We start from the raw sequence: 27,500 nt of genomic DNA, 5'->3' as shown, positions 1-27,500 counted from the left end.
TAATCTAACAATAGATTACTTGCCAGGGTTACATGTGCAGGCCGTTTTAAGAAGCGCTGTTAGAATTCAGTGACATCTATGGTACCTCTGCTGCTGTTGAGGCATTACTGCTGCATTGCTGCCTCTTGCAGGGGTCACAGCAGCAAGCTGGAACATTGTGTTTCCAGCTCTGTGTAATAACCTCCCAAATGAATGATATACTGGAAAGTAACTGGAAATATTGATGAAAATATTAATAAAAATAAAAGAATAGAGGGGCTGATGACTAGGTATATCTTCCTTGTGACTGGGTGTGTAGAGACAGTGTGCTTAGATGAGATAAAAAAGAAAATGGGAGACAAGACAAGAATTTCAGAGGTGTGGTTTGTCTGGTGCTGGCGTTTGTGGCTGAGCTTGTAATGCTCTGATATGCACAAGATACGCTTATAGCAGTTGCACCTTTGAAAATGTGACGCTCCTGCTTCATGCCTAATCCTTGCATCACAGGAATGGCTCTGAATGTACAGTAAAGCCTTTGATCTGTGCTTTGAGAGAGGTATTGGCAGAAAATTATTAAGATTGGCTGTGGAGGCGTTAGGATGTGGGTCAAACTGAAACTTTATATCGGTGCTTTGGATCTGAGAGTGATTTTTTTTTTTTTCCCTAAATTTTGCAAAGAACAGAATTTGAGGTTAAGCTTCTGAACTTAAGCAGAGAAGCATATTCCTTGGTTGTTCTCTGAACTTTTGAGTTGGGTTTAGTGATTCAGAATCTTGCAAAATATTGGAGTATTTGGAAATAATCTGCTACAGTGTTGAATTTGGTTTTGGTTTCTATTTTATTCCAGTAAAAGCTGGTAATTTTTTTGTAAGGAAACAAGAACAAATTCTGATTTGGAATTCAAAGATATAAATTCTAAAATTATACATTCTTTAGAAACAGAAAGCAAAAAGGTCTTTCTCAGCAGGGTGCAGGCTAGAGAAAAAGGCAGAGGTTACTTTATTATGCAAGCTTTATATTTCCTTTCCAATAATAATACTTCTCTAAAATGCCTTGATAACATCTAGTTGAAACTTGCTGATCACTCGGGCCTTTTTCAGAGGAGACATGGATGATACACCTTATTTTAAGATGCTTTATACCTACCCTGTTTCTTTGTCTCTGGGGAAATGATTGATAAACAATCTCTATATTAGGCATTCTTCTTTAAATGTTATCTGGAAAGCTGTAAGTAGGAGAATGAGGCTATTACATTCTTGGTGCTCAACCCTTCCTACTAATTCTGCTCTGGTGGTTTTTCTGATAAGCCAGATTTTTCTCCCTAGCTGCAAACATAATAGTGCCGTGAGATTCTGTTAATGCTGTAGTAACATATAGCCAAAGCAATTAGAAGGAAGAAAGCTGATATTAACAGTAAGTTCATATATACCTTTTGTTCAGCCATGTTTAGTCAGAGTTGAGTTTATCAAATAAAATGTTAAGAAACTGAAGGATGAGAAAGAAATTCGTGCCCAGCTGAGCCTGAGTGGCTGGTTGTACTTTAGGGCTGGCCTGTTGTTGCATTGATCCTCTGCCGTTCGGGGAAGCAGGATAGGTGTAACGCAGAGCTGTCCTTAGCCTGGCTTGGGGTTAGAGGGAGCAGGATGTTTCCTTGATCACCATTATGGTTGTGTGCTGCGCAGTGGCGGTGTCATGCAGTGACGTGGTGGTATTTGTGGATGTTAATTACATAGAGGAGGGCAGGAGCTGTTTCCTTTTTTCCATTCCTCCCTTGTGTAAAGCATTGTGTTTCATCAATGTTTGGAGTCCACGTCATAACATTCAGTGGTAGTCGTAAGTCTATGGTGGTTTGGATTCAGATTTACCATTAGATGTTAATGTACTTTGGTAGTATTGTCTTTCTGATAGCTTTCTATTGGAAAATCTGTGGCTAGCTTAACTTTGGGCAAACAATTCACTGAAGGCCATTCAGATTTCCTTGGTAGAAATTTCTTGGTCTAATAGTAATAATAGTTTGATTGTTGAGGTCAAAACTCTGAAATGGTATGCTTCTCTCGCCCTTTCCTCCCTCAGTGGAAAACTCAGTCTACAAAGTTTTATAGAAACGAGCTATTTCCTTTAGAGATAGTAAATAAATTTATAAAACAATCTTGACAGAGGGCAAGGATGTTGCTGCAGAATTATGCACAGGAAAGCTGACTTGACAACGTAATTGAGCTTGAAAACCAAAATGGAATTGCTGCGGGTGGGTGTGAAACCTGCAGCCATTGTGCTGACACAACCTGAAGGTCTAGCTTGTCGAAAAGGCTGGAATTATTTTAAAGCAGGTTTATATATGAAATTGGAAGGAAGAGGGGCAGTCAACCTAGTCTAGTATGTAAAGCTGCTTTGTTGGGAGGGTGTTTTTTCACTGAATGTGTAACTCTCAAGTGATATTGTATAAGCTATCTCTGTGTTGATAGGTAGTGTGCTACATAATTTCTTCATTTAAGCAGTAGCGTTGTGGCCATCTTTATGGTCTGAGCATGTAAGTAAGGTCAAATAAATAGGCAGAGGAAATCCAGAAAGCCATCTGGTTTTTCCCGCAGCCTGGGAAGCCCTTGTGTTACTTCTCACCTTCAAATGTGCATCACTAGCTGCTGGTTGGGTAAGTAGCTGTTTTTTTCCAAAATTGCATCACCTAGAGAAATACCTACGTGGTCTGGTGTGTTGTGTTGTGGTGTGAAACGGTAGCAGGGAGGGCAGGCACCTCTGTTTCTTTGTCCATGTGTGAGCCCTGTATCAGAGGATACAGAGGAGATAAATGAGTGTGTCTTGTTGAGGACTGAATCATCCAATTGGAACGGAAAATACTATTGGTGGACTAAGTTTAGTTTTCCAAAAAGCGGTGTGAGAGAGAAGAGCAGTGCATGATGCATTAGCATTTGATAAACAAGGCTTCTCTGGAAACACATGCATCATGATTCCTGGGGGGACTATTGCAATTCCTTGGAATTCTCCAGCCTTTCAGGAGCCACCCAGATAAGAGTTGCCAGTTTCACACCGCCTGATTGTAGGGTTGCTCTTTGTTCTGCTTTTCAAAATGTGTCTGTTGAGATGATGATAATGACACCTTTCATAAGCATGTGCCCATGGCTTCACTTTAGGCACTGTTATTTAGTTATGTTGAAAAATAACTTGCAAATACAAAATGTTGTATTGAAACAAAACGTTTTCTAGTTGGGTATGCCAGTTTCATACTACTTCATTCTCTGTGAGCACAATGCCTTTATGGTTTTAGGTAAATATTTAATTCATTCATTTTTTTTAAACCAAAGAGAAAACATCACTTTAAATACTTCAGTGTATTCTTTTGCATAGTAAGGGAGCTTACGAAGGTAATTTAGGTTCTAACTGGTACTCTGTGTCCTCTCCATTATGCATTTACCAGTCAACTGACACTTTTCTCAAATATTTACTCTGATATTTCACTGCGGTTGCCCCCTCCTTCTCCATTCCCTCACCATCTCCCTCACACACATTTCAGTTACCCTCTATTTAAATAGCAACACTCCCTGCCAGTACAAACAGTCAGTCAGTTGTTAAACAATGAGGAAGACCAACAGTGGAGGAGGTTATGGGTGGGGACAGGAGTGTGCAAGCACAATTTTGCAAAAGACTTCCTGCTGAAGAGAAGAAAAGGACACTTTCCGTTAGCGTCAGGGTGTCATTCTGTAGTGCTGAGACAGACAAAATCAAGAGGAAATCACTGCTGCAGAGACGAGATCTCGCTTAAAATTATGTAGAGCTGTCCAAATTATTGTTGAAGGTAAGACATGTGAAACAAAACACTGGCACTTTAGCCATGTTTTCCCACCTCCTCCTGTAGCAGAAGGTGATTCCAAGTGGCTGTGACTCATCCTCAGGAGGTACCTGTGTTTTTTTGCCTCATAACAGCGAGAGTTTAGTGAGACTATCATTAACAGATTATCCATAGCTTTTTTGAAGGCTCCGCTACATATCCTTTCTCTCATCTAACATACAGCAGACAGCTGTATTCACATTTTACTGGGAACTGAAGGCTTGATCATTTTTTCTCCAAAAAAGATCAGAATAGGGCATTCCCTGTTAGGAATTCAGAAGTGTAGTTGGGTTACTGCACTCCCTGTCCTGTACTTGCTCATCAGATTGAGGTTGGATATGGCGTCCTGGGAGCTGCAGGGTTAAAAGTACATTAAATAGAAAAATAAAATAAATAAACAGAAAAGGAAAGAAATTGTTAATGGAAACCATTTAATGACTACAGTGTCTAAGGGTTTCATGGCTTTACAGGTAAAAGGCATGGGTGTGATAAGTAGTGTTGGAGAATGCTTGTTTAAATGAAGAAAAACTTAATATATTAGCATATTTATGCTATGTTTAGTTTTACAACAATTTAGTTTCTAGATCTTGTAAATAAAATGTAGTGAGAAATGAGCTGGGATGTGCATTAAGAAGGTGGTGACAACTGTCAGGATTGCAGAGTCCATGAGTCAAATTCTACATTTCTAACGGGACATGGGATCCTCGATAGCTCAGCTTCTTACCAATTCAGTATTTTATACTTGGATCACCTTTCGGGTTAGACTTCCCTTGCACAGGTGATAAGAGGGGAATGCATTGCTTCCCTTGCAGCTGCCTTCAGCCTCTTCAGTTTGTGAAACCCTAAAACTTTCCATGGGAGGTGCAGGTCCTTGCACGGTGGATGTGGCCCTACTGATAAGAAATGCGATTTCCTTCTTCACCTTTTGTTGACCTCCTAGAGATAATGGACCACAGGCCTTTGGAGATCTGTAAACCAGAAGTAAAAACCACTGTAAGTGCAAGGCCAGTATGCATTAGAAACACCCTGTTGCCATTACCTAAACTAGTTCTGAAAAACAAAACTGAACAGAGATCTCCTGTTTGTAGTACATGTCACTTTGGCCACGTTTCCAGTTATTTAATAGACTGATTATTTTCCAGGTGCCAACTTTGTGTTCAAAATCAGCTGATGATCTTTCATTTCCAGCTCTCAGGGCTGCCCCTGGTTAAAGTAGTCATTAAAGGGTGGCATTTTAGTTTAGCATACATTACATACAAGTCTGGCTTGGTCTGATATCCTTACCCCAACCCTTTCTCCTGTCTCTGGTTTATCAGCATTTGCTACGTTTCATGGCATGTGACATGGCTGATTTATTGAAAAAGAATTGAAAATAGAGAGGAGCCTTGACTCAGGAACAGTTTGTGGATGCCGTTTTGTTTTCTGTCACATTGTCGTTGCTATGGTGACTTAGGAAAGATCTGTTTAGCAGTCACTAGATGTTTCATGTTCTGGGCAAACGTTAGGGATTTTCCAATATTCCTCTAACAGTTGTTTTACAGAAGTACATACGCGTAGAGTCTTCTGCAGTAAGACCCTGCTACTCTTGTTACTTATTGCTGCTTCTGTGAGAAGGTGTGTACCTACTCTATTTTAGCTTGTGGTGTCCCTTCCTTCCTGAAGTAATTTCAAGGAAGGTGGATAAACAACCTACCCGTCTTGTCAAGATTATCGACTATTTCCTCTCCAGGAGGGAAGTCACGGAGTGCAGTGATGAATGGAAAGGGATGGAGAACATGAACCCTGCTAAGGAATGGTCCTTCTTATGAATTGGTTATGCAGTTCTGCAGGAGGAGGATGTGTTTGGAGCTGATTCACGTGGTTGGAGTCAGGAAGTCTGAGCTCTCTTCCCACATTTCTCAGGCTTCTCATGTCTTCTGAGGCATGATCAAGAACATGATGCAGCTACAACCTGAACTGAGATTTTCTTCTTCTAGGTTGGTAAGCGGGGGACAGTAATTCTTCTGTTCAAGTTCCTTATGTTCATTGGGAGAGATTGAAGGCTGCAGCACACGCTTGGAGAATTGCTGTGGTGGTGGGGCAGATGCACCTTCCAGCATGTCATCCCTGTTAGCAGAGGTTTGAAAGCAGGAGACAAGGTTTCTTATATAGGCTTGACCTCAGAGAGAGCTTTTTGGACACCAGCACTGCAATCGATTAAGTGTCCAACCGTACCGGAAGTTCTGGTGGTTTTCTTTCTCAGGCTAAGCTAGCCAGAGAGAAAGGGTTGATTTCTTATGGACTAGTTAGACAGGGTCATCTTGATGATGGACATCATCAGAAAGTCTTCAAGATCCATGTCTTATCTTCCTCCCAGAAATTCAAATAGTTCTGTTGGTAAAATAAACTGAACACTCATAAGTGAGTCTTCAACTGGGTTTGACAGTAAAAGAGAAGGATCTCCTCATTTTTTAAAAAATAAAATTCTGTATGCATTTCAGCTAACATAATTAATATATTTTTCCTGCTTATTTGACTCTCCTGTCATGATACATATCCCATAATATGACCTTATTTTCCCCCCTTCTTAATGATGAGCTTCTATTCTGTGCTTGAAACTTATTTCAGATCTGAATTAATTTGAAGTTCTTCCCTCTGCTGGTGTCTGCTGCACCAATTTCACAGATTTTGCAGCTTATATGTCTTAATATTGAGACCAGTTTTTTCTTGTCAGCTCTTTGGTGAAGAGTTTTGGCCTGCCCGTGTTCTAGAGCTCCACAGAACTGATACTTCAGCCCCACTGCAGACTAGAAGGTTTGTTTTCTGCACAGTCTGGGGTAATCTGTTTCTCACTGGCAGCTCTTACATTTTTATCAGTTCTGTAAGGTTAATTAATGCAACAGCCCTCAGTCCCAGTTGTCTTAAATATTGAGAGGAGCGAAAGAGATTTATGCACATTTTTGATGCAAAGCTAGATGTGGTTGAATTTCTGTTGAATTTCTGAGTTAGATTCCCAGCTGTTATAAATCAGTGAAGTTCTGCTGAAGTCTTTTGAATGATCAGCTCAACTGAGGATCTGACCTTTCTTAATTAAATCATGTCACTTACTGATGTTGAGCTATTTTGCAATGAGCATATGACAGTTGTTGCTGTATTTGTGTATAGAGAAATATGAGATATATTTGTACTATCTTTTATCTCTGTGTAGCTATAAAGACAGGTATGTGTGTGTGTACATTTATACACACACGGAGGTTTATACACAGAGTCACCCACACTCAAATAAATGTGGTAGGAAAACCCCTCCCTCTTTTTCCTATCATTAATTACTCACTAGTACGCTCTAGGCTTCAGCTGACATGGATGGGTAGAGCCTCACTGAAGACCTGAGCCACCGTGTCCAAATTTGTTTCCATGCATCAAATTGCTCCAAACCCAACCAACCAAAACCTTGACAAGCATCAGTACAAAACTTGGAGACACTTGTGAATGAGCAGCTCCAAGCAGAAATAATTTAGATTCGCTCCACAGAGAGATCCCATCCCTGCGGGTCCCTGGATTAAGCACCCTTGTCACCCAATGTAGTCCTACTCTCGATGCCCAGAGCAAGTGAGGTCTCGTCTTATGGTTCAACACATGAAACCTCTGATTTATCAGGAGAAGTGGGAAGGGAATGGTGATGATGGGCAGGCTGGGGGTCTGGGAGGTGTGATCGATTAGATGAGAATGCTATAAGGAGGCTCAGAAATTCCTTTGGGCAGCTTTGGGGCAGAGTTGGGTGTCTCCCTGCTGTTAGTCTTTCAGTCTGTTTTCTTATCATGTTAATCTCTGAGAGATTAACATTAACTTTAAACTCTTTCAAGTCATTATGACATGTGAGCGTGGCAGTAAATTTTTCCATATCAAGAGTGAGACAAATTGTACTGCGCTGCATATTATGGCATAGTACTACTAATTGCTTAACTTGATAAATGTCTTCTGATAGGTTATGTAGTTAATGAACAAAGATGTTAATTGCTCTTATCTGAAATAGCTACATTTGCAGGGGCGTTCTCTGGAGCCATGGATGTCTCCTAACAGAGATTTATTTCAAATCATCCATTGTTTTCAGCAGTTTCAGAGTCCATTACCCTTCAGTGTGCCGACTGAATAGTCTCCACCCCCGTCAAAGTTTTGAGAGTGATCAATGCTTCCTACATGTTATTCAGCAGGACTGAATCTTATTTGGGTATGGAAAACTTATATGTAATACAGTATGCTCATCATCCTGGGCTACAGCAGCATGGCTCATTCTTGCGAGCAGCCAAGAGAGAAATAAGCACCTGATGGTAGAAGAGCAAGGGTCTGGAATAGCCCTGTTTCCCCCCACCATCTGGAGTATTTAATTGGGAAAATCATTCTTCATTGTTGTTGTGTTGGTGGGAGTTGTCAGTCTAAATATGTTTTAATGTAAATAACCATCTCTATTTGTAGAATTCATCTTTTCTAGATGCTTTCTTCAGAAAATACGCAGCTGAAGATTTAGTACATTATTATATGAGTAAGTGCATACAAGCCCCATATTAACAATGGACGTCATGTTTATTCTTTCCCTTTTAGAATTTCCCATGGAAACAAGTGGGCAGATTTTTGCATTATTGAGTAGTCTGCCGCTGCTGACTTTTCCCAGAAGCACTAAGAGAAAACTAGCCTTATGCGTGAGCTTACAAGTTGTGCCAGTTCTGGGAGCACTGGATTCCCCTAAGATTTGATTTATAGTAGGTTTTGGTGTGTGGCTATTCTGGTACAAAGTTGTTTCAAAGCTGTATGATTAATAAATCTTTATCAAACTGAAAAAAGACAAAGTTCTCACTGAGGTTAAAACATACCTGATTTCCCAATGGAGAAGTTACATGTTTCGTTAGGGGGCTAAAGGCTAATGTGAAGAGAAAAATGTTTCCTTGATTTAGGGTTTTTGTTTGTTGTAATAAATTTCATTTTCATTTATGAGTCTCTTACAGTTTTTCAGAACATGTTCAACAGTAAACAGCCACAAGTTAAAACTGAAACTGTAAATCTGTAAGCTGACATATGTAGATTCTCTGGCCAAAGTTTCCTAAGTCAGGATTAATTTTGTAGAGTGAATGAGAAAAGTGCATTATCTTGCTTCGTTTGATAGATATCAGACTTTGCCAAGAAATACAATCTCCTTTCAAAAATGACAGCTATAAAAATAAGAATTATTATTTTCTTAAATAAAGACATTTTGAACTGAACTTGATGTATTACTGCTGAAAGAGGCTGTGGCTTTAGACTCTCGTACTAATATTTAGACTGAAATATTGAGGTCCTCACTGCTCACCCCCTCCATGATATGCTGCCTCCCCCAAGTTATGTTAACATACTAATTTCTGTTTCATGTTAACAAATGGGACTGAAGGAGCTAAAAAGTAATCTGGCAAAAGCTGGATGGGTTCCCTGATCTGCCTGACATCACAGCCAGACAAATATTTGTACGGGCAGAGGCAAGGTGGGTGGATGGAGCAGGGAACGCTGCTTAAGACTGGCGTTGATGCCAGATGCTTCATGGTGTGACCCACTGAGGATCGGTGTCATTTTAGGTATTTTCAAATCTCTGAATCTGTATTTCTGGTCTTGCCTGTTGTTCTAATTTGAATTTCCCATGGAGCGACTTGGGGGTGAGGATGCAGCTTCTGGGGGGGGGGGGGGGGGGGGCGGTGTGCAAGCAAGACCAGCTGGAACATGAGAACGTGCAACACTTGCACTGTTTATTTATCGACCACAATGATTCACTGTGATTGACGTTTGCATACCTGAATGTCAAAATAACCTGTGTTTTAAGAGGAACCAGTGACTCAGGCTGTGGTTTTACCTCAGGCCATTTCCTGATAAACGGCTGAACTATGCTTGGTCTTGTGAAAACAGAACCGGGGAACACCACTCTGTCCTCGCATCTGTGTGTGTGCAGGGATTAGGGAAAGGACACCTTCGTGTGGGGCTGACCTTCACCTCCTTGGTGCCGTGGTCTCTCTATGAGGAGCACCATAGCTTTGTGAGGTCCAGGAAGTCTCGGGTCTGAGGACAGCTCTGTTTCAGTGCTTCTTCAGAGCATTTCTGCACAGCCCTGATGTGGGAGTGTGGTCTTCAGTGCTTGACAGCATTTACAAGCACAATTTCAAGGAGCTCTGCAGAGTGATAAATCACTTTGCTTTAGACTCTTTCAATTGCGAAACAGAGGTGAAGCTGCCTGTAGCTGGTGTTTTCAGAATTGAAAATATTTGACTTCATAGAACATGGTGTTTTAAATGAAAACAGAAACAATGCATATGACATTGCTTACAGGGATTAAAGTAGATTTGGGCTATTCATTTTTTGAGTAAGATAACAAACAACTGTAGTAAAGCTTTGTGTGTGGTATGGCTAGATAGAAGGTATGGAAGTGAGATCATACGAGTGCTCTATAAACTACCTCATTGGCATAACACTTTCATTTGGAGAGATTAACCATCTGTGTAATTCCAGGTTATAGTTTAGGTAGTCTTCCCATCCTTTGCCAACTGCAGAACTCTGTGTTCCTCCATTCTCCTTAACAAAAAGGACTGTCCTATGAGGCGAGGTTTACACCTGGGATGAAATCACTTGTCTATGGCTACGGAGCTGTGATTGAACTAGATCAGTTGTCTTTAATGCTGCTTAAATGGATAGTTTAAGGTATAGAAGAGGCTTCTCTTGGGAACAGATTCTGTGAGAATTCTTCAAATCCTCTTTGAAGTTAATGGAGGGTATTAAGGGGAGTCAGCACCTTCTTAAAAGAGAAATTTAAATTGCTTTAATTCATTTTATATTTGCATCGTCTGGTTCTGGATTTCTCTCTTCTCCAGTCTTTCAGAGCCTGGTTTTGATAACTTTGCCTCCTGAGAATACTAGATTTTATGCTGGCTGTTTTCATATTTTTCACCGAGTGTTGTAATGCTGATTACTGAAGGATCTTGGGCCTTTGGCTTCCTGTGAGAACGAGATAATTACTCTCCAGTAGGCAACGCATGACGTACAGTATCAGCATTAAGCCACTGGGATTCCAGTCGCTAGTGTAGAACAATATTGTGGGTAAATGAATAAGCAGAAGTTTATCATACTTCCTGTATAACAAGGTTTTCGTTAAAGAGACAGCGAAAATTATTTTCAGCGAGGGCTAGTGTAAAATGAACACCGCCGCAACAAATGTTACTGAAAAATATATTACATTTCAGTTCCCTGGCTTGCTGGGTTTTTCTTGCTGAAAAGGCAACTGACTTTTTGTAGCAGCAGAGGTGGATGACAGGGCCATCATTGCATTTTGGAGATGACGTTTATGGCCTTATGAACATGTATGAAGCGTATAACTTCAAAGTATGATTTCCAGATGCACCACCTACTTAACTTATGGAAGAAAGTTGTACCAATAAGAAGTAGAGACGTTCCAAATGCAATTTGCTTATTTCACACTCGCCCCCAGGAATCCTGTGTTGTGATTTTAAGAGCTGGCCCTGTTTGACCCTGAAATAGAAGTGGTTTCTCCCTTGCCTTCTTTATTTCAAGTCTATGAGTTAAAAATAACTTATGTATTGGGCACAGTGGGAGTAAGTTTGAGAAGTTTAAGTTATATGTAACCCAGTAACAGTGAGAAAATAATTCATAAACACAATGAGTTCTAGTCTCTTGCAAGACATGGCTAACCCAAGGATTTATCTACATGATGGGATTAATCAGCATATTTGTATAAAAATAGTTTCTCTGCCATTGCAATACTGATCAGTTTGCTTATGCTATAGCAAAGCAAAAAAAATGATGTCTTTGAGGACCTCTGTGAAATAATCACATTACCTAAACAACATGAAGACTTGTGTAAAGTGTGGTGTATGTATGCATACTTCATAGATGCACAGCTATATCTCTGTGTGCTTACTTATATTTAGGACATAATTTTACATGTGCTTGCATATATACATTGATATTTCAGCTTATCTCAGAGATAATTGTACTTCTGTAATGCCTCAGAATTATGGGGATACTAATAAGGAGTTTCATGTTTAACTTTTTCCTTGCTACTATCAATTTATATTGTACACGTACTTGCAAAGCACAGTTACTTACTTATGTTTTAATTGTGACTTTCACTTTAAACTGGGCATCAGCAGGCTGTGCAGGAAACGGGTACTTATGTATAGGCTGAGATGAGTAGATTGGTTGCTCTGCTTTTGCTGGAGTCTAAAAACTGAGGGCTGAATCTTTGGAGCCCAAATACCACCGTTACATGTAGCAGTCTAGATTTTGATGATGTGCTTGATCAACCTTGCAGGCAGAGAGAAGAGCGAGTGGCATAAAACTATTGTAATATAGTACACTGCTGTTCTGCCTGTACGATTGAGATGCTTCTTTGTACATTGATAGCACATGTATGGCCAGACCCCTTCATAGCTTAGTTCAACATGAGATTAGGTTCCATCGATTTTTGGGTCCAGAACAAATGCAGTTTGACCTTTTTGTATTTCAGGCACCTAGGTCTGGCCTGGTTTTGGTCTTATGTGGGTGATCTTAACACTTGAACAAGTTGGATGAAGCTGGCTGGCTGGATGTCTGTGTAGGAGTTTTGCTTTCCAGTTAGATATTTTGCAGCTATTTTCAAAGTCAAGAGCAATTTTGATAGTGCTGTTCTTACTTTGAAATTGTGAAACTTCTGATGGCTAAGTAAACATTTTTTTCCTCTCCTTTGTTTTCTTACAGCCAACTGGGTACATGGAAAACTCCATTTCCTACAGTGCTATTGAAGATGTTCAACTGCTCTCCTGGGAGAATGCCCCTAAGTACTGTTTACAGCTCACAATCCCAGGGGGTACTGTCTTACTGCAGGTACAGTAAACACAGAAGTACAATTTTCTTTCTCTCTTACTATGAATCTCCTTTAACTTCTGTTTGCTATGCATGAAATCTTAATTACATGGACTCAGAAAAGTCAGAGAACTCAGTGCTGTCAAATTACCTAACCACCAGAAAATTTGCTCAGGGTGATAGCTCTGAAAGTCTTCATGTTGTTTGACAGTCAGAATGGCAATTTTGGGCCACAGCGATTAAATCTTATTGCTGATTTTGTGCATCAAAATAGTGCTCCGTGGAAAGGCACATTGATGGGGCCTGGGATAATTGTTATTTTTACATAGAGTCCTATTCCTGCATGAAACAAGTTAAAATTTTCATCATTCGATTCATATAGGAAACCCATAACTTGCACTGAAACTGACAGATAACTTTTTTTTAAAAGATATTTGATCTTCACTGGAAGATTTCAGTATATTTGTATGGATATCTACATATGCTAGTTCTCTAAGTGTTGTTTTCAAACAACACATTGCGTGGAAGCTATTCCAGATTTTTTCATCCACTTGTGAGGCTTTGTAGGACTCCTTAGGTCATTGCAAGTTTGAATGATAGAAAAGCACTCCACAGTGCTTTGGAACTACTTCAGGAAAAGCAAAGCAACTGAAAACCCAGCTGCTTGGCTCCCAAAGAACTTTGAACAGTCATAACTTGAAAAAGACTGAATTGACTCCACCTTAACTCTTATGATAGTTCTCAACATTGTTTCAAAGACAATTTGTTACCTATTACCCTTTGGGAATTTACTTTTTCTGTGGAATATATAGCTGTGGCACTCGTGTATATGCATTTCATGCAGGTAGGACTGTAAACAGACTGGGTGGCCAATTCCTGCAGAAAATGTGAAGAAAAGATGAGTTTAAACTGTCGATAACTCATGAAAAATTAAAAAGGATTTACAAACGATCATCTAGTCCAAGTGCCTGACCACTTCAGGGCTGACCAAGTTAAAGCATGTTAAGGCCATTGTCCAAATGCCTCTTGAACCCTGACAGGCTTGGGGAATCGACCAGCTCTCTAGGAAGCCTGTCCCAGTGTTTGACCATCCTCTTGGTAAAGAAATGCTTCCTAATGTCCAGTCTAACACTTCCCTGGCACAGCTTTGAACCATTCCCACGCATCCTGTCACCACATACCAGGGAGAAGAGCTCAGCACCTCCCTGTCCGCTTCCCCTCCGCAGGAAGCCGTAGAGAGCAATGAGGTTGCCCCTCAGCCTCCTTTTCTCCAAACTAGACAAGCCCAAAGTCCTTAGCCACTCCTCACAGGACATTCCTTCCAGAAGGAATTTTGTTATTTCTTGGTGGTGAATTGAAGCCCCTGTAGGGCCACAAAGTATGTGGCAATGGCTCTACCTGCAGATTATGAGAAAATAATCCAAGTGCTACTATTTAGCAACCCAAGACTAGGTGCCAGACTGGTCTCCTGTAGAGATGTGGAACAGCAAAGTGGACTCTTGAGTTGGGAAGCCAGTATGAGTAACACTAGGTCATGCTAAAATTAGGTCCAGCTCTCCTTTGCCTTCATTTCAGACAGGCTGGTGGGTCTGTCCATATGCAGAGCTGTTTGCCAGCAGCTCAGAGAACACAGTACCTGACTTGAGTCCTTCACGTGGTTCCTGTGCTTGGGGTTTGGGGTGGTTTTGGAATGCCATAAAAATATCATGATTTTCACCATAGCAAATAGACTTTCACTCTGAAATGGTTAGAGGTGTACATGGAAACATTCATCGCCACATCCTTTGTGGAGTATATTTCTGGAGCTCCCTTTCACTTACTGCACTGGTGTAATCCTGGGGTTTTGCAGCCCTGTTAAAGGGGGCTGCAGCCATTCCCCCATTTTAATCTGAAAATGATGCAGCTAAGTTAAGTTTGGGATGACCTGAGAACATCTAACTTTGTGGGCTCTCCTGGTGCATAGGTGGCATTTGTGTGTCTTTGCACATGTCCTTGAAGCAGAGGCATGTGTCCCATTGCACACGGAGCGTACGTACATGCCTCTGCTTGGTGCCTAGTGAAATTCTGTGGCTCAAAATGACGTACCGATTTTAGGCATTACTGGGGAGTGTAGGGAATCTGAATTTCAGACAGGCTGCTGCAAGTCCACCTAAGTCCTGATTCTGTGGTTTGAAAAGCCTCTACTGTGCGTGACATTGGGGAAGGTAGGAAGACGAGCCATTGTTTCCCAGCAGCTAGATTAGGGAAGAAGAAACAGCTAGATTATCGAAGAACTCTTCCTTCCCTAATCTGTTAATTGAATTAATTAGAAAGAAACTCATGTGTCAAGTTGGATGATTTTGATTTTTTTCTTGAGATAATTTTGACTCAGGTTTTTTCCATAAATTTCCTTAGTGGTGCTAGGAAATTTACATTTATATCTGTTTCAACAGCTAGAATAGTTACATATGCCTTTCCAAATTCTGTTTCTGAGTCTTTATTCTATAGTTTATGGTAGACACCTTTACGGGCCTGCTTAATAGGAAACAAGATAAAGCTTGAACCCACAGCTCCCTGCTGAGTTTAAAGGAAATTGGTAGGGCGTGCAGGCTTTAATCTGAAGCAGCCTGCCATTTGTTTCCTTGAAAAAAACCCCAACACACAAATAATGACGTTTGTGAGAAAGTAACATCTTAGCATGGATGCTTTGGTATTTTCTTCGAAAAGATTGGTGTCTTTATGTAACCTCGTAGGGACTGATAAAGAAGTGGAGTGAGCTGGGCTTCTGTTATGTTTATTGCTGGCTGGGTTAGCAAACTGGATCAGATTACATTATAACTCTATGGGAATTTCAACATAATTGAAAATACAAACTTTAAAAATGTTTTTAGTATGACTTGGTCCTTGGTAGTGTCTTGATTCATCAGCTGTGGCCAGATCAGAGGGAGCGTAAAAATAGATTTCCCTTATACAGTTGTAATGTGTATTCACAAATCTAAAACAGTACTAAAAGTAATGTTTAGTATACTTAAGAAATCAAGATGCAAAACCAGGATTTATCTTGTAGTTGAGTTGAGCAGAAATTCTCTGGTATATGTGACAAAAAAGAGTCTGAATATCCAAAAAAAATGTTCACTGAGGTGCTGGGAAACAGAGATGCTGAGAAATTAGCCCTTGCATACTTCAATTATTTCCAGATTTCCGAGAGACTTCAATACATTTATGGGAAATTGGCACTTCCGGTCTTTTATAAAATCATTCTGCCCTGCTCGTCCGACAGCAGCATGCTCTGATGTAATGTACAACTTTGGTATCAGGAAGTGTATGATAGTGGAACAAGTAAAACTAGTCCAAAACATCCCCAGTACTGTTTCTTCTGAAGTGTACTTTTGGTGAAATCTGTTGGATTTTTTCCAGAGAGTTGATCTAAATGAAGTCTATTTGTAGGAAAATTGTCGAAATGAACCATTTTGACGTATTTTTAAAATATTTCTGATTAATTTGAATTTTATATTTTGATAAATGTTTTTGCACATGCTGTGCTTTAAATTCTTTAAGACTATGGGATACTATTGACATGGTTTAACATAAAATGAAGCATTTTAGTAGTTCTGAATCACAGGCTTTCCTGATTTTTCATTTTGCAGAAAAATATAAAATTCTAATTTCTGCTTCACTGATTTGAAGCAAAAGCAAATTTTGGACAACTGGCATTTCCCTCAGATGGAAATTAATTTCCAGCAATCCTTGTGGGAGGATGTTAGCACGTGGTGTTAGAGCATCCTTCGTGTATTTGTCTGTGTTAGGCATGACAAATGCCACAAGAGAGTCCGAGTCCATGGTCAAGTTCTCATCCCCCCTTGTCTGCTGTCACCAAGGTCTATTTCTGGCTTATTACTGCACAGTAATGAGTCAGAGAAGGAAGAGTGCCATTACCTTTCCTTACATCATCCTGATGTCCTCCCGTAGCAATACTGACCCATCCCAACCTATTTTAACACATGAAATCTGACAAGCGGCGCCGGAGGTGATGCAGCTCCTCTTAGGAAATCGGATCACGATAACAGGACGTGTCCACCTGGGTTTCAGAGGAGGATTTGGTTCTCAGGCAGCAAACAGCTTAATCAGGGCTGGGATCACATCAAAAAGTCGGTCTGCATGCATGTGCTTCCCACTCAGTGTTTGTTGTATAAGCGCAACTGTCTGAGCACAGGCGTGTTTCACCACCCGGCAACTGGGGATTCTCATCGTCCCTTCTGGGAGTACGGATGGTTGGTTTTCTGGGAGTCACGGACAGTTGATTTTCTGGACATGCTGAGGGCTTGTGTTTTCTTCCCTCCTGCCAAACGATGTGGTCCCTGCTCCTGATGTGCAGCAATCAGTTCTCACAGATTTTTTTTTTTCTTTCCTACAGTTGGGATAGCAGGTATGAAAGAAGGTGTTGCTGAAGCTGGCTCGTAGGCCACAAGCTCTTTAGGCCAGGAAATAGGAGCTAAATTTAGCCTTTGAAGACACGTGAACTCTTTAGTATCAGTAATAGCTGGGCCTCCTTGTGCTGGGCTAAACTTCTGCTCTTCGCTTTCCGTTCGTAAAGCACAAAGTGCAATTGTGGTATTGTGTGAATGATTATGAAGAGGATGCTGCTACTGATAGTCAAATAACTGGAATACCCTTCTGAAAGAGATTGAAAAAAAACCTTAGAGTATAATTTCGCAAGCTGCTTAGCACCAAATGTAGGAAGAGTCCCAGGAAAAAGGCTTTGGTATTTCAGTCATGACAGTACTGCTTGCTTTCCTGTGGCGTCCTTTCTTTCGGATGGGTCCTAAATGCCTTAAAGCTGCCACTTCCATCCCTACAGCTAGTGTTGTTTTATTCATTTCTTGGCAATTGAGTGTAGTCAGAAGGAAAAACAAACAGAACAGGAAGCCTTGACAAGCACAACAGTCACACGTTCAGCTCTGTGTTGGAGCACGCTGTTTTTGCCAGGGAGTCCCCACGGTGTATGTTTCCACTGGATTTTTTAGTAACGTTTTATTTTAGTGTCCTCGGAGAACCTGGCTTTTGTTTTAAGCATGAGTCCAGCTGATGTTGCTGGTGTGGAGAGGTAATGCAAACACCAGAATCCAGCAGAGACAGGGAATATTTTCAGGAGGAAAACGGCATTTCTAGCAATTCCCAGCAACTCCGTGCCTGAGTTAAGCCAGAAGAGTGGCAGATTTCCCTTGCACGCCTGCCCGTGTTGTGGAGGTGCAACGGTGAGATGTGCTTCAGCAATGTAAAGGTTTTGTATGGTCTGCGTGAGGCAGCAGTGTGCATGCTGCGAGGGTTCGACTTCCTGCAGCCCTGAGCCGCTCTCCTCCGCTGTTTCTGTGGGTGATAATAAATTGGTGAAGAGAAGCCTGCAGTATTTTACAAGTCACAGTAATAACTATCCGCTGGAGGAAAGAATAACAAAACCCCATCCTGTTGACCAGAGAGCAAGCGAGGGAAAGAGAAACACAGAATAAAACCAGAAAGAGTTAAAAGCAGAATCTGGATCATCAAATCCCAGTTATTGCCACATCTTTTCAGATGGCAAAATCCCTTAGGAGAGTATGTGTGAAAGACGCTGTTGTAAGGAAGAATCTGGGAACTTTTTGCTACGTGGACAAGCTTGTTCTTGTATTCTTCTGAGTAACGCGCATACCAGTAAAAAGGGGTGCCGTGGTGCTAACTTACCGTTAAAGGAGCTTGGTAGCATGGCATGTGCGGTGTGGTGGAAATGACAAATTTTCTGCTGATGCTTGTTGCTGTAGACATATTGATATCAGTGGAGCTGTGAGTATTTATCTATATTAGCTAAAGGTCTTCACCATTATTTCTGGAGTGGTTGGTTTCTTGCAGAGTTCTGTTTCTCAGTAACACACAGATTCATGTTTTGTCTTCACCTCGCCTGGGTGGAAATTACTGCTGGGGCTGTAACACTGGTATGAAACAAGTGCTCAGTTTCCTATTTTTCTGAGTGACAAGAAAATCTACTTTTAAAAAGTTTGCTGCTTTTTCGTGAAAAAGTGTATTCCTACTTGTTGACTAAGAAATAAAGTAGTTTGCTTGCAGAGAAAAATACTTCCCTTTTTGAGCAAAGATGTAAATTTACTCATGTTGACCAAAGCTCTGTAGGTGCATGCATTTAATCTCTTGCACAGTTTCCCTCCTATGAGCAGTCTTTTTGAAGCTGATGAAATTAATCCTATGAGTAAAGCTGGTACTGCAGCTTATCCCAGGTGGCTTTTTCCTCTCTGACTGAACATTTACACCCCAAAAATTAGAATATAAAATCCTTCAGAAAACAGTTTCAGGATCAACTCATCTTAAAAAAAAAAAAAAAAAAAAAGGGCAAAAGAGAAGTGAGAAGTACTACCTACAGTAGACATTCTGAAAGTAGATATTTTTCCTCGTCATTGGAATAATAATAAATAAGCTACAAGTAGTTTGAATCTTCTTGCACCTTCAAAGAGTTTTACTGCCACATTTTCCTGCTTTCTAAAGTACTTTTCCACTATGTTGTGGTTGTGCAAAACCAGCGTGAGGCCTTGATTGTGCAAGAAGCTCCAATCAGTTGGATCGTGTGCCATTGCATTTGAGAACAAAATTCTTAGCGGAATTGGGGCCTAAACATACCAAACACACAGGGGGCCCAAACTATTATTTTACACAGGTTATAAAATCTCCATTATCCATCCTATCTCACTGACTTTTTGTAACAACAGCAGGCAAAACATTTCCAGGTTGAATCTTTTTTTTTTTTTTTTTTTAAATTGGAAAGGTGGCTGTAAGATTCGTGGTGTAGAACCGGACCCACCATGTGGGCAAGGCTGAGAGTAAGAAAAACTTTCCCTGTGTGGTCAGAATGCCTAAGGAAAGCCTGTTTTAAACTCTTTTGTGTCTCATTTTCTCTTCTTTATTGTACCCTAGAGATGAATAAATATAGTAGGTTATGCCCTCAGCTGGAGTAAAAAAATGTAGGTGTCAGTTCCTGGGAAGTGATGACTTCAGTGCAGAAGTGCTGGGCTCCAGGAATGCACATCAGATAAAACTGTAAATGTGTGTGTGCAGCTCCTACAAATGAATTGTAGCTCCCTCCATTGCCTTGCACTTTGGTGCTTATTGCTCCAAACTTCAGAAATTTTATGCACAATAACCTGTACGCTTGAATAAGTGTGTGCAGAGGTGGCCATCGGCTGGACAGCTGTCTGGATGAGCACCAAGAGCCCGATGGCTTTTCTGTCATCCTGGCATGCTGTGGAGCTCCCAGTTCTTTTGGTAAGAAAGAAATATTGCTGTAGTCCCTTTTTCAGTGTAAGCCTGAAAAAGAGGAGGGAGGAACCAGGGATGCTGTGTACGAGTGAGCTCTTTGGTGTCCCCCGCAAAAGATCCAGCGTTTCCTGCGCATCGCTGTGGTTTTGCAGCTTGCTGGAGTCAGGCAGGCGGAAGGGTGGACTGGAAGGATTAGTCCCTGCTGCCCGGGAGAAGTGGGGAATGCTGATGCCAGACAGCTCCATCCAGATAACGGTGCTTGGGTTAAATGCAGTCAGTCAGTCTGTCTGTGTTGAACACTGTGGAAGGAGCGCTGGTGAAATGATGGTTGACTTTCCAAATTCCTATTACTGTTGAGTCCTGATCATTAATAGAAGTCTGGGGATTCCCTCAAGGTTTGTTTTTCCACTTTTGTGTTCACTTTGTCTTCGTTTTTCCTGGAAGTGATCTTGAACGACAGCCCAAGCTCTGCACATTTGTAGTTTTAGGGTGGTTCAAACTCCTAGCCTAGATCCAGATGCAAGTTTTCTTGATTCCTTCTCCACTACAATAGGTAACACTACATGTAGACAGTGCTTGGTCCCACACTTGGAACCTGGTCACTTTGCTAATTTTGCTTTTTAAATGCTTTTTGTGTATTGCCGCTGTCAAATTAAACAAGTCTTTCCTCTGTCAGTTTTGGTTTTGCCTTTTTATAGCATTGTTTGTTTGTTTTCTGCTCCAGTATTTGCAGTCCACTTCTGTCTCTACCTCTGCCTGATGCTGTTGTCCTCATTAATAGTTTCTGTCATCCAGTTTTTGCAAGGCTCCGGTTGGTTGCACAATCTGCACATAGTATTTTCTAGTTATTTGTAGTGGTCTTACAATCTGTAGCTACTGACATCCCAAAAGTAGGAGAATAATTAACAGTTCTCAACAGTTCCCATCTAGGGCTTTAGCATTTGCTCTTTAGACTTCAGTGCATTTTTGGTTCAAGTCATGTAATGGCCAGACCACTGACTAAATCAGGTTGATGTTTTGCCTGTTTGAGAGAGTTGCTTCATCTCCCTAGAATATTTTGGATTTTATCAATTTAAATAACAGTATTGTAGTTTGCATAGCTCCTATATACTCCATCTGCATATGTTTGGTTTTTTTTTTTTTTGTAAGGAAGTAATGGATGTGTAACTTGCAATATTATTGTTGCTATCGGTTAGTATACATGCTCAAGCCTAAAAAAACTTTCAGTTTTACTTATTCTTTAAAGGGCTTTGATGCTAGCATTTGAAATGAAGGGGTTTTTTGTTCCCCTCCATGAAACAGTTTTCTTCTTTAAAAAAAGAAGAAAAGAAAAAGGTTTAATTTGAAATTGAATCTTTCAAAGAAATCTGGTGGATTTTTAAAGCATTTTGTCTGGACAAAGATAAGTAATATCTAAGCATGTCTTTTTAGTTATGTTAAAAATGTTCTTTAGGCTTTTGGCAAGTTATTTTTGACCTTTTTATTATATTAAAATACAGTATAAAGTATATTGAATTGAAATTCAATTCTATAACATATATAGGTAAAAGGTATATCTTATCATATGCTATAATGCACACATATACATAAAAACTGTGTAAATAACAGAAAGAAAATAATTAAATATTGGCAACCCCAAATATCCTGAAGATCTGCACTCTAAATGTTTTTACAATTTTTCTTTGCATGCAAAGAGAATAAAAAAGAAAAAGAAACAAAAGGAAATTATGCTTTTTGTTTCCATTTGTAATAAATTCGTATTCTGATATGTCAGCATTCTTCCTGAAATGGAAAGATTGTTTTTGATAAACTCTGTGGTCAGCCAGGATTATTTGTGATAGATTTATTCTGCTTTATTACCTAGAGATCTACTGGAAGAGCAATTGATTCTCATTAATACATAAATAATATATAATATGTATATAAAAGCATTACTCCATGTAATTCAGAGAAATCGGTCCAGATTTATTTCACTGAGACATCAGTATCTGACCTTGAGATTAAAAACTGTTTTGGTAACCATGCAGCATTTTTACTTTGAATATTCTTGCCATTATCAGTGAACTGATCCAGTGTCAGGAAGCGAAATTCATTCTGTGGTGTGCATTTTGAATACTTACCTGAAAAGGTGTTGGAGAGTGAAATCTGTTGAATGATACTTTGATTTGCAAGAAGCATGTGGTTTTTAGCTGGTGAAGAGCCTCACTTTTTTTTTTTTTTCTTTTAATACATGGATTTATGGGCTTTTCTGTGATTTTTCACTGATTGTGTAAAACATTTTGAATAGTAAGTAAAAATTGCCCAGTGGCAACGATGAGATAGAGTTGGAAAAGCCAAAGGGCATCTCTACCCACTCAAATATTTCAAACTTATGTCACCTTGTTAAGGCATGCATATTTACGTCACTGTAGATGCTTTTTTATTTTTTGATACCGAGCCTTTTGACCTTTAGGAGTGTTGAACTATTCCTTCATTGGCTACGAACCTGGCTTCACACTGAGAATTTCTGGCAGCTCTGCTTAATACGGACAAAAACGGGTGATCGCTGGGAGTGATTATTGCAACATTTATGCCGTCGCTGCGAACAGGCTGTGCATGTATCTGCACGTCTGTGTGTGTTATGCTTTTCACTCTGTTTTAATATTGCTGAAAGAGCTAAGATGTTACTCGAATTGCTTTGGGGCCAGCTGAGGAACAGGACAAGAAGGGAAACTAGAGTATGGAAAAAAACCCACCCCTCCTAGTAAAATGTCAACCCGTCGTCTTGCTCTGCTCCCGATGATTAATGTCTGTAGGACATTTGCCTTTCCTATTAAAGATCTGACCCAAACCTGATTCAAATCAGGGAGGATTTTTCAGAGTCTTTGGGCTGGACACTGTTTCATAGGAGGTTAATGTCTTGTAAGGTTTTGGTTCAGTGTTTTACATTTGCTGTTTTCTGTGAAAATAAACTGGTTATAATGTAAAGTTGTAGCTTTGAGCAAAGTTTCCCTCACTTTGAGGCTGGGGCTGAAGTTAACCAGGGTCATAAAGTTCAGAAGAATACAGTGTGTGCAGCCTTCCTGGTTTTGGGGCACAAATGGGTGATTTGCTTAGTTTTGGCTGGGTGATCTGAAACACTGGTAGAAACTAATGATTCTATTTGTAACTTTTGTTTATTGCAGGCTGCAAACAGTTACCTGAGGGATCAGTGGTTCCATTCCTTGCAGTGGAAGGTAAGTTCTGCACTTCACTGTCTTCCTTGTCTGCCTCTAAGAATACTTTCTAGCATTCCCTATTCCTTCATTGTAAGAGCCCTGAATGGATAAAGTCTTTTTCTTAAAGAAGCCCTAAATCAGAACACGTATGCAGTTTCAACTTGTTCATATAGTGAATAAAGGGGATAAATTAACTTGTTACATAGTCCAGCTTTATCAAAATACGACTGGCTTGAAAAAGCAGATAGCCCGTAAATTCACATTTAAACAGCATAGAGATTGGATGGTTTTGGTTTTGTACTATGAAGTGCAATACGTTACAGAATGACCTCAGCCTAATCATATGCTCTGGACTCTTGAGATACGTGGGGGGTGGGTTGGTTTGTTTTTTTCTTTTTCTGAGAAACTAGGGAGAAAGAGTGTCTTTCAAAGTTGCTTATTGTAAGTAGCATCAATCTGTTGTGCATCAGTCTGTGTTTATGCTTTAGGATGATTTGGATTTAAAGGCAGTTTCCATTTCAGAGGTCTCAAGCACTTTCTCATTTTCAGTGGGAACAACGGGCTAATTGCCCCGAGTAGGGGAAGTGGATCACAGTGACAACATTGTCTCTCAACAGCAGTACATTCCTCATTGAAAACTGTAGCTGCTGACCTTTGGATGGAATCTCTATGGATCTTTGATGCAGCTGGAAACAAGTTTTGGCCAGATGCTGAATATGGTTGTCCTCTCTTGTCTTGCAGTGGGAAACACAAGCAGTAGCTTTTCAGCTCAGGACTTGTCTTCGGCAGGGTTTCAATGCAGTCAGCCAGGTTGGCTGTGTTTAGCTTATCAAGATTTCAGCCTGCTGACAGCAACCACATGTGAAAATACAAGGAAGTCCCTCCCACCAAACTGGTTTTGTTGTAGGTGTGTTTGAGAGTTGCAAAACAGTTGTGTGGCAAAACTACAGTATTGGTGTGCTTTGTATAGCGATCAGCATCTGGCAGAATCATATTCTGAGTGGATCCAGGTTCTTATCAGTAAGAGCCAAGTGTCAAGATCTCCTTTTCCAGACCACTGGCATATTCTCCAGCCTATTACCCTGATTGCATAAAGGAGTGTGGGACAGTAGTGCTGATAGCAGAAGGCTGAGCTGTGGTGTGGCACTTTATTTTGGCCTCTTGACAGTATCATTAACACAATACCTAGCCAGTCTTGCTTTTGTTGCAACTCCTGAGGATAACAAAGAGCTTAAAGCTTGCAGAGACAGTATCTCCATGTGGCCGTTATTTTCCTTCCTGCTTTGGCAGGCAAGGATGATCAGAAAAGCATGGACAGAAATGATGATGGAATTTCGTCTTCTACCTTGCCCCCAACGAGGCTGGCTGTGGTACTAATGTGCTGGTGGTATGTGCCCACTTTGCTCTTGCAGTGAGGAGAAAATTGGGGTCGGAGGTGCGACTCTGGGGAAAAAAAAAAAGTAAAGAGTGGTAAAGATGCAACCTGGCCCTGTCACCATCCACTCCATCAATTAAATTATGAAACTAAAAAAGCCTAGACAGAATGACCTGGCTTGCTTACATGCCTTTCGGTCATGGAGAGGGAGCTTTGCTCTGTGGGAGTTGTTTTTAGAGGAGTATTTCTTAAACTTTCCAATGCTTCTGACCAAGCCTCTCATTTTGGGAAACTCTGAGTAATTTAACTTGTTGTAAAGTAGAACTTATTTTTGCTTCCTTGCTTCCCTCCCCACCCCCATTAAGTTAGTTTCTGAAAAACAAGTGAAACATTATCTTGATTTGAAAGACCTTCCCTTTACCAAGAATAGCAAGTAGCCTGTTCCCATAAGAACAGCAACAGGGTTTAGTCACTGCCCAGGTACTTTACACTAATAAATTCCTCTTTGCTAAAATGGAGGTAGTTTTGATGGGCTTTGTTGCTTAGTAGTTCAGAGGAAGAGCACCTGGTAAATTCTGCTCTTTACTTTGGTTAATATTTGGCAGGTTTAAGTGTGATCACAACAGAACTAAGAGGCAAGACAAGCGGTGTGTCTGGAAGGAGAGTGGAGGAGCGTGGTTATGTGGTCTGCCTTAGTGAAGTTCATCACTTTACTAGCACCATAGCCTATGACTTTAAGAGCCAGGTGCCAAGGTTCATCTCACTCCATAATTTGTATGGTTTGATGATTAAGCAGGTAGTGAGGGAACCCACAAAAAAAACAGGAAGCCTATTCTTCTGGAATGGGTCATTTACACAAAGCACCAGCTGGCAGAGAGATCGCTGCAGCTGCATTGTAATTGGGTGGTTGTGCTGATGAATGATATATTTGTCCAGTGGTCTTAGAAATAATAGGTCAAAATGTTTCTGCGGGCATGTAGAACACAGATGCAAACTGGTACAGATAGCTGAAGCAGTTATTCAGAGGAAAACGTTCAACAGAGATGAGCTTGCTATTGTTCATACTCGTATGGCGGAAGCATTTAGGGGATCCAGCTGAACCCAGAGCCCCACTGTACAAGGCACTGGATGTAGGTGGAGCAGGAGACATTCACTTCCCCTGCCCTGCCCAAACAAGGCTGGAGGAACCCATTGTACAGATGGCAAACCAACATTCTGAGAGTTTCCAGCAGTGGGAATTTCTCCTTTTAATCTTAAAACTGGAATACTTAAATCACAATTGTGGGAGCAGATTCCTATTCTGTCAAGATCCTTCTGGCTCCTTTTCCTGTGCTTTAAGCCTTGGGAGTCAGATGCTTCATGTACTCTGAGCTACCTGGAAAATGGATAGGTGCCCAGTGAATAGCTGTGGTGTTAAATATTTGGGGAAGCTCTGTAGGTTCAGACACATACTGGTTACCCTTTGGTCTTGTATGAAGGTGGTAAGGTGTGTGAGAGACCTTTAATGTGGTGCAGTTTTAAGGATTAACGTGCTGTGGGAATTCAATTTGCCAGCCAGCACCCTGGAAGTAATTTCTGTTCTAGAGACAAACATTGAAATAAAAATCAAGAATAATTTATTTCTGCATCCCAGAGAATAATAAAAGAGATGCTACAGATAAACAAAAATAAAAGAAAACCAAACACATAATTATCCATGTTTTAGATCCAGCTCCAAGAGGTTTTATGTGTCATCCAACTAACTAGCTGTCAAGATGCTTACACAGCTTTTTAGATGTGACTTTCTCCTTGAATACTGTGCTCATTGAAGAGAGCATGGATGTAGGGACAGACTGTTCCTTATGTAGTCGTTTTCAACCCTCCTACTAAGGGTTGCTCATAATTCCTCATTTAACCTGGATATCAGTGCGTATCACAGCTCCTAAAGGATTATTGGCCACCTCAGCCTATTTTTAGAAATCCTGATTTCCTTCGGGTTATAGCTAAGGCGAACTATCATTGTCCAGAGAGTAAACAGAACCTGTTAACAACTGTCCAGACCCTCAAATGTAAACAAATCATTAATCCATTGTGTAAGGGCTGTTCCTTTCAACCAAGGAGGTTGGATTGAAACCATGGTATGTAATCTTGGGTATTTGGAAGCTGATAAATCATAACAGTGTATCAATAAAGATAACAACACTTTCTCTGAATATACAAAAGAGGATAACACATGCAGTTTGTTGCCCTTTCTGGATCTAGGCTAGATACAGTGGTAACCAACCACTTCTGTAGCAGATGAATATGGCTAAGCTTGGCTCGTGACTAGTAATTTTGGGACACACACAAATAAGCAAACATGTACCCGCGGCATTTCCCCAGACAGTATCCATCTACTTTGTTGCTTGTTTTTATCTTGCCGTCTTTGGGCTAGGGATTTTCTATGTATTTGTATAGTGCTGAGCACATAGAGGTACCGTCCTCTGTAGAAAACATTGAGACCTACTACATCACATGCTTAAATTATTAGTCATTAAAAGACTCACTTGACTAATTTAGTACCATGTTGCACTTGAATTAAAAGACATCAGTGAGGTCGCCTTCAGGGTCTTTAGGTCTTCTCTTGTGATATGGAGTACAGGTGTAGATCTGTATCTGTTGGGGGGAATACACCTGAAGGTAGGTTACACAGGGCATGCTGCATTTTTTGGCATGCTCGATAGTAAACTCTGAACACCACCCTCATTGCTGGATGTGGGTTGCCTGTGTTTTCTATTTAGCTGAATGATGCAGCAATGAAGCATGTCAGTTGACGGCCTTTGGGGGAATGTCCTGAATTGACACAATACGGAAAGAACACACCTAGGTCTGCAGTAAAGCATGAAGCATGACTCAAGCTGAGCTTTGTGTGCCTCTGACCTGGATCTTCTAGAAAGGCTTGCCTATACCTTGTCTTTTCCTATGGATGCTATTAACCAGTCCTCAACTGTCCCCGAATAAGTAGTGC

General features: G+C 40.6%; 1 protein-coding gene across 1 annotated transcript in view; it reads left to right on the top strand.

Moving 5' to 3' along the window:
• The window catches only part of CMIP (c-Maf inducing protein), a 137,461-nt gene that overhangs the window by 59,793 nt on the left and 50,168 nt on the right, over window positions 1–27,500 (top strand). The window contains exons 2-3 of the mRNA XM_054840297.1: window positions 12,563–12,688; window positions 23,107–23,157. Coding sequence (XP_054696272.1) covers window positions 12,563–12,688; window positions 23,107–23,157 — 177 coding nt within the window. The remainder of the gene's footprint in view (window positions 1–12,562; window positions 12,689–23,106; window positions 23,158–27,500) is intronic.

The sequence above is a fragment of the Grus americana genome, chromosome 13 (genome assembly GCF_028858705.1).
Source record: "Grus americana isolate bGruAme1 chromosome 13, bGruAme1.mat, whole genome shotgun sequence".
Classification (NCBI taxonomy): Eukaryota; Metazoa; Chordata; class Aves; order Gruiformes; family Gruidae; genus Grus; species Grus americana.
The sequence above is the reverse complement of the archived record's forward strand: the minus strand, read 5'-3'. Positions and strand labels throughout refer to the sequence as shown.